The sequence below is a fragment of the Dendrobates tinctorius genome, unplaced genomic scaffold (genome assembly GCF_039654945.1).
Source record: "Dendrobates tinctorius isolate UK_male_01 unplaced genomic scaffold, ASM3965494v1 ptg000159l, whole genome shotgun sequence".
In the NCBI taxonomy this organism is placed as follows: Eukaryota; Metazoa; Chordata; class Amphibia; order Anura; family Dendrobatidae; genus Dendrobates; species Dendrobates tinctorius.
The window spans coordinates 11,199,172-11,215,346 of NW_027361826.1; the positions used below are offsets into that span (position 1 = coordinate 11,199,172).

At 44.7% G+C, this 16,175-nt stretch overlaps 1 protein-coding gene across 2 annotated transcripts in view; it reads left to right on the plus strand.

Annotated features, from left to right (window-relative positions):
• The window catches only part of BAIAP2L2 (BAR/IMD domain containing adaptor protein 2 like 2), a 102,605-nt gene extending 87,292 nt beyond the window's left edge, over positions 1–15,313 (plus strand). The window contains exons 13-14 of one of the 2 annotated variants that reach the window (XM_073549523.1): positions 12,615–12,655; positions 14,847–15,313. In XM_073549523.1, coding sequence (XP_073405624.1) covers positions 12,615–12,655; positions 14,847–14,922 — 117 coding nt within the window. In that variant the 3' untranslated portion in view covers positions 14,923–15,313. Of the gene's footprint in view, positions 1–12,608; positions 12,656–14,846 lie in introns of both variants that reach the window. The other variant, XM_073549522.1, reaches the window with a different exon arrangement.
• Positions 15,314–16,175: the final 862 nt, after the last annotated feature.

Consider the following 16,175-nt stretch of genomic DNA (forward strand, 5'->3'; position numbering starts at 1 on the left):
ACGCCGATTCCAGCAGGGATCAGAGCGCTCTCTACTCGGGCAGTGGGCGCCTCTTGGGTACTTCGGCATCAGGCGTCGGCGGAACAGGTTTGCAGGGCAGCAACCTGGTCCAGCTTGCACACGTTTGCCAAGCATTATAATATCCATATTCAGGCCTCGGCGGATGTGAGCCAGGGTAGAAGGATTCTCCATGCAGCGGTGGCGCACCTTTAACCCCTTAAGCCCCAAGGGTGGTTTGCACGTTCATGACCGTGCCAATTTTTACAATTCTGACCACTGTCCCTTTATGAGGTAATAACTCTGAAACGCTTCCATGGATCCCGGTGATTCTGACATTTTCTCGTGACATATTGTACTTCATGTTAGTGTTAAAATTTCATTCATATAACTTGCGTTTATTTGTGAAAAAAACAGAAATTTGGTGAAAACTTTGAAAATTTCACAATTTTCCAACTTTGAATTTTTATGCCCTTAAATAACAGAGATACGGCACACAAAAAACTTGATAAGTAACATTTCCCACATGTTTACTTTACATCAGCACAATTTTAGAACCAAAATTTTTTTTTGTTAGGAAGTTATAAGGGTTAAAATTTGACCAGCGATTTCTCATTTTTGCAACACCATTTTATTTTTACGGACCACATCACATTTGAAGCCACTTTGAGGGGTCTATATGATAGAAAATACCCAAAAGTGACACCATTCTAAAAACTGTACCCCTTAAGGTGCTCAAAACCACATTCAAGAAGTTTATTAACCCTTTAGGTGCGTCACAGGAATTTTTCGAATATTTAAAGAAAAAATGAACATCTAACTTTTTTTCACAAAAAAAATACTTCAGGTTCAATTTTTTTTATTTTACCATGTCGCGTTTGGAGAGCCCCTGATGTACCTAAACAGTGGAAACCCCCCCACAAGTGACCCTATTTTGGAAACTAGACCCTCCAAGGAACTTATCTAGATATGTGTTGAGAACTTTGAACCCACAAGGGCTTCACAGTAGTTTATAACGTACAGCGGTACAATTAAAAAATCATATTTTTTCCACAAAAATGATCTTTTCACCCCCAATTTTTATTTTCCCAAGGGTAACAGGACCCTAAAAGTTATTGTGCAATTTGTCCTGAGTACGCTGATACCCCATATGTGGGTGTAAATTACTATTTGGGCGCATGGCAGAGCTCGGAAGGGAAGCAGTGCCATTTGACGTTTTTGGCTGGAATTGAGATCGGACACCATGTCGCGATTGGAAAACCCCTGATGTACCAAAACAGTGGAAACCCCCCCACAAATGACACCATCTTGGAAACTAGACCCCCCCAAGGAACTTATCTTGATGTGTGGTGAGCACTTTGAACCCCCAAGGACTTCACAGAAGTTTATAATGCCCGGGCATGAAAATAAAAAAATCGTATTTTTTCCACAAACATGATCAATTAGTCTCCAATTTTTTTATTTTCCCAAGGGTACCAGGAGAAATTGGACCCCAAATGTTGTTGTCCAATTTGTCCTGAGTACGCTGATACCCCATATGTGGGAGAAAACTACTGTATGGGCCCACGTCAGGGCTCTGAAGGGAAGTAGTGACGTTTTGGAATGCAGACTTTGATGGAATGGTCTGCGGGTGTCATGTTGCTTTTGGAGAGCCCCTGATGTACGTAAACAGTGGAAATCCCACACAAGTGACCCCATTTTGGAAACTAGACCCCCTAAGAAACTTATCTAGATGTGTGGTGAGCACTTTGAACCCCCAAGGGCTTCACAGAAGTTTATAATGCCCGGGCATGAAAATAAAAAAATCGTATTTTTTCCACAAACATGATCAATTAGTCTCCAATTTTTTTATTTTCCCAAGGGTAACAGGAGAAATTGGACCCCAAAAGTTGTTTTTCAATTTGTTCTGAGTATGCTGATACCCTATATGTGTGGGTAAAACACTGTTTGGGTGCATGGCAGAGCTTGGAAGGGAAGGACCACCATTTGACTTTTTCAACGCAGAATTGGCTGGAATTGAGATCCGACGCCATGTTGCATTTGGAGAGCCCCTGATGTGCCCAAACAGTGGAAACCCCCAATTCTAACTCCAGCCCTAACCCCAACACACCCCTAACCCTAATCTCAGCCCTAACCCTAACCCTAATGGGAAAATGGAAATAAATACATTTTCTTTTAGTTTTATTATTTTTCCCTAACTAAGGGGGTGATAACGGGGGGTTTGATTTACTATTTATGGCGGTTTTTATGTTTGGCGGCTGTCACACGCTAAAAGACGCTTTTTATTGTAAAAATAGTTTTTGCATCACCACATATTGAGAGCTATAATTTTTCCGTATTTTGACCCACCAAGTCATGTGAGGTCTTATTCTTTGCGGGACGAGTTGACGTTTTTATTGGTACCATTTTCGGGCACGTGACTTTTTTTGATCGCTTTTTATTCCGATTTTTGGGAGGCAGAATGAACAAAAACCAGCGTTTCATGAATTTCTTTTGGGGGGTGCGTTTACACCGTTTCGCGTGCGGTAAAATTGATAAAGCGCTTTTATTCTTCGGGTCAGTACGGTTACAGCGATACCTCATTTAGGTCTTTTTTTATGTTTTGTCGGTTTTATGCAAAGAAAACTATTTTATATAAAAATAATTATTTTTGCATCGCTTTATTCTGCGAGCTATAACTTTTTTATTTTTTTGCAGATGATGCTGTATGGCAGCTCGTTTTTTGCGGAACAAGCTGACGTTTTCAGCGGTACCATGGATATTTATATGTGTCTTTTTGATCGCGCGTTATTGCACTTTTTGTTCGGCGGTATGATAATAAATCATTATTTTTTGCTTCATTTTTTATTTTTATAGGGGTTCCCTAAAGGGGTTAACTAATGGGACAGTTTTATAGGGCGGGTCGTTACGGACGTGGTGATACCCAATATGTGTACTTTTATTTTTTGGGTTTTTTTTTATTTTCAAAAAATGAATTTATTGGGGAATATTTTCTTTTTTTTTTTTACTAATTTATTTAGCGATTTTTTTTTTAAAAATTATTTTTACACTTTTTTTTTTACTTTATTATATTGTCCCAGGTGGGACATCACTGTCCTGTGACAGATCGCTGATCTGTCACATCACAGATCACTGTGACAGATCAGCGATCTGTCACAGGCACTGCTGCAGACTTCCTCATGCCTGCGCTTTGCAGGCACTGAGGAAGTCAGCTCCCTACAGGCCCCCGAAGGTCCCCGTCGCCATCTTGGATCCGGGGGCCTGTAGGGAAAGTGCCCCCCGCAGCAGCGCTGCACATTGTGCTGCTGTAAGGGGCTCAGGGAATCACGGAGGGAGCCCCCTCCCTGCCGATGCTTTCCTTTAACCCCTGGTACACCGCGATCGCGTTTGATCGCGGTGTACAAGGGGTTAACGTGTCGGGGGCGGTCCGTGACCGCCCCTGACACATTGTGCCGGGTGTCAGCTGTGATAATCAGCTGACACCCGGCCGCGATCAGCGGCGCTCACCACATGGGCGCCGCTGATCGCTGTGACGTACTATCCCGTCCCTGGGAATTAAGTCTCAGGGCACATGGACGGGATAGTACGTCACATGAGATTAAGGGGATAAAGAATGAGAGCGATGGTGCCAAAGAGTATATACTGTACAGTTGCTAAGGTGGGGCCCTGACATGGGATACTCACCATACACGGGGATATGAACACACACACAAAATGCACCACACACTACCACATGCTTCAACACATATACCACCCTCAGCACACATTTCACCACACATACACCAACCTCGCCACATGAAAGTCGAAACACAAAATTCGCCACTCAAAACGTGCCACGCAAGGGGTTAACTTGTCGGGGGCGGTCTGTGACCGCCCCTGACACATTGTGCCGGGTGTCAGCTGTGATAATCAGCTGACACCCGGCCGCGATCAGCGGCGCTCACCACGTGAGCGCCGCTGATTGCTATGACGTACTATCCCATCCCTGGCAATTAAGTCCCAGGGCACATGGACGGGATAGTACGTCATATGGCAGTAAGGGATTAAACAAGAGGTGCATGTAGCTTGAATCGGTGAGTCAATCTCCCACCCAGGGACTGCATTAGGACGTCCCAAAGTATCTGTGTCCCCCAATGAAACGAAGGAGAAACAGGGATTTTTGTGATAACTCACCGTAAAATCCTTTTCTCCGAGACGCTCATTGGGGGACACAGCACCCACCCTGTTAGCCAAGTTGGCTCTTGTTTTGTTTAATTTAAATACGGATTTATTTATGTGATGTAAGGGTGGTCCTTTTCTGGACATGTTGTACTTGTATTAAGACTGATTTTGTTGTCCTCCTACTGCTTTGGCACCAAACTGATTTCCGCCCGCAATAGGGGCGAGGGTGTATACGGCGGAGGAGGAGCTAACATCTTTTTTTCACTTAGTGTCAGCCTCCTAACGGCAGAAGCCTACACCCACAGTATCTGTGTCCCCCGATGAGCGTCTCGGAGAAAAGGATTTTACGGTGAGTTATCACAAAAATCCCTGTTTCAAAAGTACCAACTGTCTTCTCCTATCTCAAAAATGGAAACATCTCTCTTTACTGAAAACCAATTTTACTGATTTGAGAGTGAAAAATCAATTCGGAATGTGAAAGAAGCAGATTTCTCTTAAATGATATACCGGTAATTCCAAGTTGTTTGTTTTCGTAAATGAAAATTAAAATGACGTTTACTCTTTAAGACAAAAGCACATGTATTCCTGTAAAAATTGGATTTTTGCTGCCTACACAACGCTTTGCTCAGTAATAGCACAGTCTAACACTGCATGGTTATACAGTCTGTAAGCTACCACATGACCTTTCATCCTTTCCCCCTACTGTATATCCTCGGAACCCCACATACTCTCAAACTCGTCTCTATTCCCAGCAGGGTCCCTTTAGCTCCATCCTCACATCTATGACACCTGAGCCACACTTCTGGTGGATACAGGATGAAAGCTCTGACTGCTAAATGTATGAACCTTGTGTGCAACCCTGCATGGAGACCTCCAGACCGTTATAGAATTGGGGTTAGATCTATACACTCATATGAGTCCACAGTGGGGAAGAAACTCACTGCAGGATGTGGGTTGTGGGTGTGTGTGCTAGGCATAGGGTATACATACAAATTACATTATTGACACTTAGGGCGCAGTCAGATGGCCGTACAAATCAGACCAAGATCGGAACGCAATTCTCGTACTGGCCGGTGGCTATCCAGACTTGAGCATGGCAGCCTCATATATTTCTATGCAGCTCTCGCTTTCGGGTGGGGGAGCCGCCGGTCAGTCCGTGCACTGCGTTCCGATTTTATATGGCCGTATGACTACCTTAAAATGTTTCAACAATCCACAATGTAGAGTATACTTTAGAATCTGCTGCAAAAACAAGAGGATTCCATAGTTAAAGGTGTTTTCCAGCCCCAAAAATATAGCAAATGGATTATAAGAGTAATATATAAATTACTGATATACAGTAGTTCAGTTCTGGAGCGGATACAGACAGAAGAGGCCGCTCTGCAAGAACAATATATAGCTGCTGAGACCCTAAAATAGATCTACTAGAGGATTGGGGCACTTGAGGCCATTGACCTATATCAGTAAATTCTATCATCTAAATAATAATAATAATAATAATCTTTATTTATAATCTTTATTTATATAGCGCCAACATATTCTGCAGCGCTTTACAGTTTAACAGTTTCAAAACACAAGTCATAAGTAACAATGTTAACAATACAATAATTAAAGCAAAATAAGACAAAATAGGACGAAATAAGACTACCCTGCTCGTGAGAACTTACAATCTACAATGAGGTGGGGGAGATGCAAATTACAGATGTGTATTTACAATTATATATTTACAATGAAGGTCCAGCCATATTGAGGGAGTGAAGGATGGATGGAGATAGTGAATGGGCTATACACGCACACTTACACACAGAATGACTTTGATTAGTGAACGTGATAAGCCGCTCTGAACAAATGTGTTTTGAGGGAGTGCCTAAAACTATGCAAATTGTGGTTAGTCCTAATTTCTTGGGGTAGAGCATTCCAGAGGATAGGAGCAGCACGGGAGAAGTCTTGGAGTCGGGAGTAGGAGGTACGGATTAGTGCAGAGGTTAGTCGAAAGTCGTTTGCAGAGCGCAGCGATCGGCTAGGCCGATAGACAGAAATGAGGGAGGAGATGTAGGGGGGTGCCGCACCATGGAGAGCTTTGTGGGTGAGAACAAGTACTTTGAATTGGATCCTATAATGAATGGGCAGCCAGTGTAATGACTGACGAAGAGCGGACACGTCCGAGTACCGATTTAGCCAGATGGACGACCCTGGCTGCTGCATTAAGTATGGACTGGAGAGGGGATAGTCGAGTGACGGGGAGGCCAATTAATAGAGCGTTGCAGTAATCCAGGCGGGAGTGGATCAATGCTACAGTGAGGGTTTTTGTTGTTTCCATGGTGAGAAAAGGGCGGATTCTAGAGATGTTCTTTAGGTGTAAGCAGCAAGAGCGGACAAGAGATTGTATATGGGATGTGAAGGAGAGATTGGTGTCAAACATAACACCCAGACAGCGCGCCTGCTGCCGGGGTGTTATTGTGGTACCACCCACGGAGAGGGAAATGTCAGATTTAGGGAGGTTAGTAGACGGCGGGAGCAGAAGAAGTTCAGTTTTTGAGAGGTTGAGTTTCAGATACAGAGCAGACATGATTTTGGAGACTGCGGACAGACCGTCAGTGGCGTTCTGTAATACAGCGGGGGTAAGGTCGGGGGATGACGTGTATAGTTGTGTGTCATCAGCATAAAGATGGTACTGAAAGCCAAATCTGCTGATGGTCTGTCCAATTGGGGCCGTGTAGAGAGAGAAGAGGGCCAAGGACTGAGCCCTGAGGTATCCCGACAGCGAGAGGAAGAGATGACGTGGAGCCAGTGAACAAAACACTGAAGGAGCGGTCAGAGAGATAGGAAGAGAACCAGGAGAGAGCGATGTCTTTAATGCCTAGTGACTGGAGCCTATGGAGTAGGAGACGGTGGTCAACAGTGTCGAAAGATGCAGAAAGGTCGAGACGAATGAGCAGAGAGTGGTCACCGTTACATTTTGCTGTCAGAAGGTCATTGGTAACTTTGAGTGCAGTTTCAGTCGAATGTAGGGGGCGGAAGCCAGACTGTGAAGGGTCTAGGAGGGAGTGAGTGGAGCGGTAACGGGTAAGGCGGGAGTAGACTAGGCGCTCCAAAAGTTTAGAGATGAATGTAATTTGCTGCATGGATTTTGTGGCTTGATATTACCCTTAACTATTCCTTCATCCAAGCATGCTACATTGAGCTCTGCCACCAATAGAAACATAGTAATGACAAATGTAATGTTTTCTATTGTCCCTTCACTGCATGAACCTGCAATTTCCCTAAAAAAAAAAAACTACTTGACAAAAAACTGTCGGTAAATAACAGGGTGTTTTGCAGTGGCTACATTTTTGCACTTTAGTATTTATACCACATACAGTACTGTGCAAAAGATTTTGGTATCCGTGGAAAGAATGCTCTCCAATATAGAAGTGATATTTAGTTTAATTTTGTCAATTAACAAAATACAAAGAGAATGAACAATAGAGAAATGTAAATCACATCAATATTTGCTGTGATCGCCTTTTCCCTTCAAAACAGAATCAATTCTTCTAGGTACATTAGCAATTACACACAGTTTTGGAGGAACTCGACAGAGAGGTTGTTCCAAACATCTTGGAGAACCAACCACAGATCTTCTGTGGATGTCGTTTGTGTAAATCCTTCTGTCTCTTTATGTAATCCCAGAGAGAATTGATGATGCTGAGATGAGGGCTCTGTGGGGCCGTATCATCACTTCCAGGACTCCTTGTTCTTCTTTACTCTGAAGCTTATTGACATTGGCTGTTTGTTTGTGGTCCATGTCCTGCTGCAGAATAAATTTGGAGCCAATCATATGGCATCCTGATAGTTTTGCATGATGGATAAGTATTATATAGTATGCCTGTATATCTCAGCAGTAGTGATGCGCGCGTATGCTCGTTGCTCGGGTTTTCCCGAGCATGCTCGGGTGTCCTCCAAGTATTTTAGCGTGCTCCGAGATTTAGTTGGTGTCGAAGTAGCTGCATGATTTGTGGCTGTTGGACAGGCTGAATACATCTGAGGAATGCCTGTTTGTTAGGAGTTCCACTTATGTATTCAGTCTGTCCAGCAGCTGCAAATCGTGCAGCTATGGTGAAAAAAAACTAGATACTCGTGTATAAGCCGACCCATGTATAAGCCGACCCCCTAATTTTGCCACAAAAAACTGGGAAAACTTATTGATTCGTGTATAAGTCAAGGGTGGTGCTGCACAAGGGTTAGGCTGTGTGCACACGCTGCGGATTTTGCTGCGGTGTACAGTACCATGATTCCCTATGGGAATCAAAAACCGCAGTGCAGACGGTGCGGAATTTTCCGCGCGGATTATCTGCGGTTTTCAATCCGCAGAAAGAATTGACATGTCAATTCTTTTTGAGGATTCCCCTGCGGTTTGCCATCTCCTCCATTGTGGAGATGAAAAACCGCAGGGCAAAACCGCAGAGCAATCCGCAGGTAAAACCGCAGGTCTTTTGACCTGCGGTTTCACCTGCGGATTTTACAAAATCCGCACCTAATCCGCAGCGTGTGCACTCAGCCTTAATGGTGGTCCAAAAAGATGCTCCATAGATAAATACCCCCATAAAATGCTGCAAAAGGGTTAATGGTGGCCCAAGTAGATGCTCCATACATAAATACCCCCCATATGCTACACAAGGGGTAATGGTGACCCAAGTAGAAGCTCCATACATAAATACCCCCCATATGATGCACAAGGATTAATAGTGGCCTAAGTAGATGCTCCATATATAAACACCCCCCATATGCTGCACAAGGGTTAATAGTGGCCTAAGTAGATGCTCCATATATAAACACCCCCCATATGCTGCACAAGGGTTAATATTGGCCCAAGTAGAAGCTCCATATATAAACACCACCCATATGCTGCTGCTATAAAAAAAACCAAAACACATACTCACCTCTCTGTCGCTGGGGGCCAGGCGCCGGTGTAGCCGCTAGCTCAGGCCCCCGACACTGGCTATATTTACCGTTCCCGGTTGCATCGCTGTCTCCGGGTCCTGTGCAGTGACGTTAGCAGAGGGCGCGCACTGACTATGTCACCGCGCCCTCCGCTACTGTCACAGTCAGAGGACCCGGAGACAGCGATGGAACGGGGAGCGGTAAGTATTGCTTTGCTCCCCGTCCTCCCCCGTCATACTCACCGCCCTCCTGGAGCCTGGTCTCTACAGTCCCTGCTTCCAGCATGATGTCGGCGTCCAAGCTGTTCCTGCATTCAGCGGTCACATGGTACCGCTCATTAAATATGCGCATATTCATGAGTTTAATGAGCGGTACCACGTGACTGCTGAATGCAGGAACAGCTGGGACACTGAGATCATGGGGGAAGCAGGGGGGCTGCAGAGACCGTGCCAGGAGGGGGGAGTATGGTCTCTGACACCCCCCACTGCCCCTACCCCGCCGACCCCGTATATGACTCGTGTATAAGCTGAGAGGGGGACTTTCAGCCCAAAAAATGGGCTGAAAATCTCAGCTTATACACGAGTATATACGGTAAATCTCCGAGCAAGCCAAAATACTCTGAGGACACCCGAGCATGCTCGGGAACATCCGAGTAATGAGTATACTCGTTCATCACTACTCAGCATTAACGATATCAAGAAATTGACAACTTTGAAGGATTGAGGACTTTCATCCACAGAAGATCTGTGGTTAGTCCTCTAAGATGTTTGGGACAACCACCCTGCTGATTTCCTTCAAAAACTGTGTTTAAAGCCCCCGTCACACACACAGCGATCTCGCTAGCGAGATTACTGCTGAGTCACAAGTTTTGTGAGGCAACAGCAATCTCACCAGCGAGATTGCTGTTTGTGACACTTACCAGCGACCCGTATAGAAAGAACACCATGAGCACAACTCAACTTAAAGGTATTTGCAAGGAGGTTTATTGTAGTACACGAAGAAAGACATTTCGGTCAATGTGACCTTCTTCATTTACTACAAGGGTAAATATAATTACAAAACAAAATGTCATATAAAACAGAAAAGATAACAAAAGAAAAAAACAGAAGTATATACATACAATAGCCGGAATGGTCATATAAAAATAGTATAAATTGGTCGCAGATAACGCCAGGTATCCCACACTGCCCATATCACGCCAAATACAGTAGTTTAGAAGGAGCCATAGAAAATATATAGCAGCAATCCATAAGAATGTGAAACAGACCGTGTGGTATATAGATTGGGTAGAGCTTATAGGCATCTATCAGAAAGGACAATGGTGCTTTAAGCATCTAAAAACCAAGATGCGGTGAAGTGGAGCGTATGCTAGTAGTTGTGAATCATGTAGCAGGAAAAAAAAAAAAAAGTACTTACTGAGGAGAATAATCTCTCTAAGGTAATGAGCTGTGGAGGATATAGCGAGAGGGAGCATTATTGCAATGTGTGCATAAATAGTATCGCCTTCCCTGTTAATAGGTACATTTTTTTTTCCCTGCTACATGATTCTCAACTACCGTATATACTCGAATATAAGCCGAGATTTTCAGCCCAAAAAATTGGGCTGAAAGTCCCCCTCTCGTCTTATATTCGAGTCATATACAAAGGGGGTCGGAGGGGGGGGCAGGGGTGTCAGTTCATACTTACCTGTCCTGACGCTGTGTCTTGAGCCCCCAGCTTCTCCCCGTGCTCTCTCTTCCTGCCTTCAGCGGTCACGTGGTGCCGCTCATTAAAACTCATGAATATGCGCATATTCATGAGTTTAATGAGCGGTACCACATGACCGCTGAAGGCAGGAAGAGAGCGCGGAGAAGCTGGGGGCTCAAGACACAGCATCAGGATGGGTAAGTATAGCGATACTCACCTGTCCTGCGTCCATGGCTGCTTGCTGCTGTCTGTCATCGGTCAGTGACAGCAGAGGGCGTGGTGACGTGGTTATTGCGCGCCGCGCCCCCTGCAGTCTGAACGTCACTGACTGATGACGTGGCAGATAGCGGTGAGCAGCCATGGACGCAGGACACGTGAGTATCTCAGGTGCCAGCAGTGACAACGGCACCTGACACCCAGCGACGGAGAGGTGAGTATGTCATTTTTTTTTATTTTTTAATGCAGCAGCAGCAGCATGGGGGCAGCATATGGGGGAATAATCTATGGAGTTTCTTATGGGGTCAGCATATGGGGGAACAATCTATGGAGCTTCTTATGGGGGCAGCATATGGGGGGAATAATCTATGGAGCTTCTTCTGGGGACACCATATGAGGGAATAATCTATGGAGCATTTCCCACCCTAGGCTTATACTCAAGTCAATAAGTTCTCCCAGTTTTTTGTGGCAAAATTAGGGAGGGTCGCCTTATACTCGGGTAGGCTTATACTCGAGTATGTACGGTACTGGCATATGCTCCACTTCACCGCATCTTGTTTTTTAGATGCTTAAAGCACCATTGTCCTTTCTGATAGATGCCTATAAGCTCTACACAATCTATATACCACACGGTATGTTTCACATTCTTATGGATTGCTGCTATATATTTTCTATGGCTCTTTTTAAATTATTTGGCGTGATATGGGCAGTGTGGGATACCTGGCGTTATCTGCGACCAATTTATCCTATTTTTATATGACCATTTCGGCTATTGTATGTATATACTTCTGCTTTCCTTTGTTTTTTTCCTTTGTTATCTTTTCTGTTTTATATGACATTTTGTTTTGTAATTATATTTACCCTTGTAGTAAATGAAGAAGGTCACATTGACCGAAACGTCTTTTTTCGTGTACTACAATAAACCTCCTTGCAAATACCTTTAAGTTAAGTGCTAGGTTTATATTTGTTACCAGCGACCGGCCCCCCTGCAGGGTATCGCTGATCGTCCTGGTATGGCCAGGACATTTTTTTGATCGCTGGTCTCCCGCTGGCCAACACGCATAGCTGCGTGTGACAGGTGGGAGACCAGCAATCAGCGAGCTGGCGCTGGTAACTAAGGTACACATCGGGTTTCTAAGCGGCGCTTAGAAACCGATGTGTACCTTGGTTACCAGGTCCCTGCACCAGCGCGCTGGTAACTAAGGTACACAGTGGGTAACCAAGCAACGTTCGTCGCTTGTTACCCGCGTGTCACTGGTGCTGATCGCTGGTGAGTCTGCCTGTTTGGCAGCTCACCAGCGATCATGTAGTGACACACCAGCGATCCTGACAAGGTCATATCGTTGTCGGGATCGCTGGTGCGTCGCTATGTGTGACGGGCCCTAAGTGTACCTAGAAGAATTAATGCTACTTTGAAGGCAAAGGGCAGTCACAACAAATATTGAGGTGATTTAGATTTCTCTTTGGTTTATTCATTGTTAATAGATAAAAATACTAATATTTTTGAAAGCATTCTTAATTTGTAGTAATGTTTCCACACCTGTAGAAAACTTTTGCACAGTCCTGTACAACTGCATGTGTTTGTCATGTACGTGTGTATGTGTTATTCATTGTGTGCTTTCTGTTAGCTGCAGAAGTCTGGAGAAGAAGGGTTGCGCGGAAATCTGTTTCCCAAGTAAGTCCAGCTAATGTAAATTATTTTGATATAAAGGGGAAATAAGAATTCAATATATTTTTGTCTCCACCCTGTATGTGTGGAAAGTAAAATGGAAAAAAATATATAAAGCAAACAAACTCTGCGCAAAGTTTACCCTTTGTAGAAAGAGCTGTGGGGAAAGCGCACACAGTAGGGTGACCATATTTAAGGAGGGAGAAAAATGTGGTAAATGGTATTGATCATCTAGGGGATGATGGGTTAAAAGCTCCACCTGCTGCTCCCCCAGGTAAAATGCATCAAAAAGGAGGAAACACAGCGTCTGGTGATGTCCTTGAGTTCAAGACTTCAGGCAGTCATTGCCAACAAAGGGTTTTCAACCAAGTACTAGAAATCAGCATTTTATTTACAATTATTTAATCTGTCCAATTACTTTTGGTCCCTTTAAAAACAGGGTGGCACATGTTAAGGAGCTGAAACTCCTAAACCCTTCATCCAATTTTAATGTGGATATCCTCAAATGAAAGCTGAAAGTCTGAACTTCAACTGCATCTGAATTGTTTTGTTTAAAATTCATTGTGGTAATGTCTAGAACCAAAATCAGAAAAATATTGTCTCTGTCCAAATATATATGGACCTAACTGTATGTGATGGGTTCTGTACCTATGTGATAGGCTCTGTACCTGTGTGATAGGCTCTGTACCTATGTGATACAGTGCTGTGCAAATTAATTGGGACAAAGCATTTTTTAAGTAAAATCATAAGTTGGTTACCAGTCAGTGATTCAAACCAGTTTTAACTGCTTTTAACAGGTGTGAGTGCCTGTTCAAAGCAATTAAAACTGGTTTGAATCACTGACTGGTAACCAACTTACGATTTTACTTAAAAAAATGCTTTGTCCCAATTAATTTGCACAGCACTGTAGGCTCTGCACCTATGTGATATTCTCTGTACCTTTGTGATAGGCTCTGCACCTATGTGATAGGCTCTGTCCCTGTGTGATAGGCTCTGTCCCTGTGTGATAGGCTCTGTCCCTGTGTGATAGGCTCTGTCCCTGTGTGATAGGCTATGCACCTATGTGATAGGCTCTGTCCCTGTGTGATAGGCTATGCACCTATGTGATAGGCTCTGTCCCTGTGTGATAGGCTCTGTCCCTGTGTGATAGGCTCTGTCCCTGTGTGATAGGCTCTGTACCTGTGTGATAGGCTCTGCACCTGTGTGATAGGCTCTGTACCTGTGTGATAGGCTCTGTGCCTGTGTGATAGGCTCTGTCCCTGTGTGATAGGCTCTGTACCTGTGTGATAGGCTCTGTGCCTGTGTGATAGGCTCTGTGCCTGTGTGATAGGCTCTGTGCCTGTGTGATAGGCTCTGTACCTGTGTGATAGGCTCTGTGCCTGTGTGATAGGCTCTGTGCCTGTGTGATAGGCTCTGTGCCTGTGTGATAGGCTCTGTACCTGTGTGATAGGCTCTGTACCTGTGTGATAGGCTCTGTGCCTGTGTGATAGGCTCTGTGCCTGTGTGATAGGCTCTGTGCCTGTGTGATAGGCTCTGTGCCTGTGTGATAGGCTCTGCACCTGTGTGATAGGCTCTGCGCCTGTGTGATAGGCTCTGTGCCTGTGTGATAGGCTCTGTCCCTGTGTGATAGGCTCTGTACCTGTGTGATAGGCTCTGTCCCTGTGTGATAGGCTCTGCACCTGTGTGATAGGCTCTGTACCTGTGTGATAGGCTCTGTGCCTGTGTGATAGGCTCTGTGCCTGTGTGATAGGCTCTGTGCCTGTGTGATAGGCTCTGTGCCTGTGTGATAGGCTCTGTGCCTGTGTGATAGGCTCTGTGCCTGTGTGATAGGCTCTGTGCCTGTGTGATAGGCTCTGTACCTGTGTGATAGGCTCTGTGCCTGTGTGATAGGCTCTGTGCCTGTGTGATAGGCTCTGTGCCTGTGTGATAGGCTCTGTACCTGTGTGATAGGCTCTGTGCCTGTGTGATAGGCTCTGTGCCTGTGTGATAGGCTCTGTGCCTGTGTGATAGATCATTTGTGTTTTTCTGAAGTTGCCTTTCTTTTCTTTTCTTTGGAGAAGTCTTTTCTGTGCTTTCCAATGTAGAAAGAAATTTTATGCAGCCTAAACACCTAATGCCCCTAGGAAATAAGAACATAAATCTATATCTAATAAGTTTGACAATTCTTCCATTTTAATTCACTTTTACTCTTTACCAGGGGAACAAATCCATTTGCAACGGTAAAGCTCCGTCCCACCGTAACTAATGATCGATCTGCTCCTCTAATACGGTGAGACAAGATCAGGAGACGATGGTTTATATTTCTGAATCATGCCACCATTTTCCCGGACACCATGGAGCACAACAATAAAATGAAGCCCCTCATAATCACGAATAGCCATGCTGGTGTCATTAAAGATATAAACCTACATCCAGTTTGCATCCATAGGTTGGAAACTATTGCACATTTTGTACATTTATGTTCCAGCGATTGTAAATATCAGATCTTCAGGTTGGATTTATTGTGGATGATGTCATCTCCTTGTTGCTTCTGTGAAAATGACCATTTAGTGGAGTTTGCAGAAATATGATAGATTCTTAAATACCATGTAAATATATATATTAATAAGAAGTGATTAAGGCAAAATACTGATGAATGTAAATAAAGATCAATATATTAGAAAACCGGCTGTGCTTCTTGCCTTGCATGCTTAATACTCAGAATTAGTACTGTTCTTCTCGACAAAAATCCCCTCGGCTCCTGAGACCCGTAAACAAATACTCTGGCCCGACGGCCAACTTATCCATGGTCCATATAGTCCTGACCCGGCTCGCTTCTCGGGTCCTCCTGCACAAAGCTCTCCCCCTCCCTCCTTTTACTGGATCATGGGCCCTTAAACAGTGGTGGGCAGCGTTTGACAGGGGCCAGTCCAGGGTTAAAAGTAGGGCAAAGTCCAAGGATAAATCAGTCCAGTTCCTTAGGCAGCCACACACATAGTCCTCAGTAACCAACCCTCATAGGGTTTCAGCCCCGTGATCCAGCAGGGTATGCGCAATGGGTGCAACTAAAACTTGGGGGAGGGGAAAAACAACATTGTTCCACTGTCACCATATCAGCCACCACTGGCACCTAGTTCTTGGTCCTATGCAGGGCCCACTGCCCTTTTAGAAATGCGAAACAGTCTCTATTATCAAACAGGTGCAACCGGCACAACATCTTAAAGAGGCCACTTCAATCAATGTACAGCCGCTGATTGGTGTAGTGGGCCGCATGCGGACCCTGTACCACAATGTAAGTATGGGACGAGGATCCGCTGGTGGAGGAGTCCCCACTATTCCTTCGGCTCCTGACCCCCTCCAGCGGTGGTCCCATGGCATACAGACACGGCACATTAATAACACAGTAATACACAATAATAAAACATTAGTACAGGGTCAGGGTGCTGCGCGTGATTGTCTGAACAGTGTCCAGGAGAGACAAGGCACGTGCTGAAGAGCCTCGCGTTGCCTGGGCATAGTAACCAACTGTGGTTAGTTATAACAAATT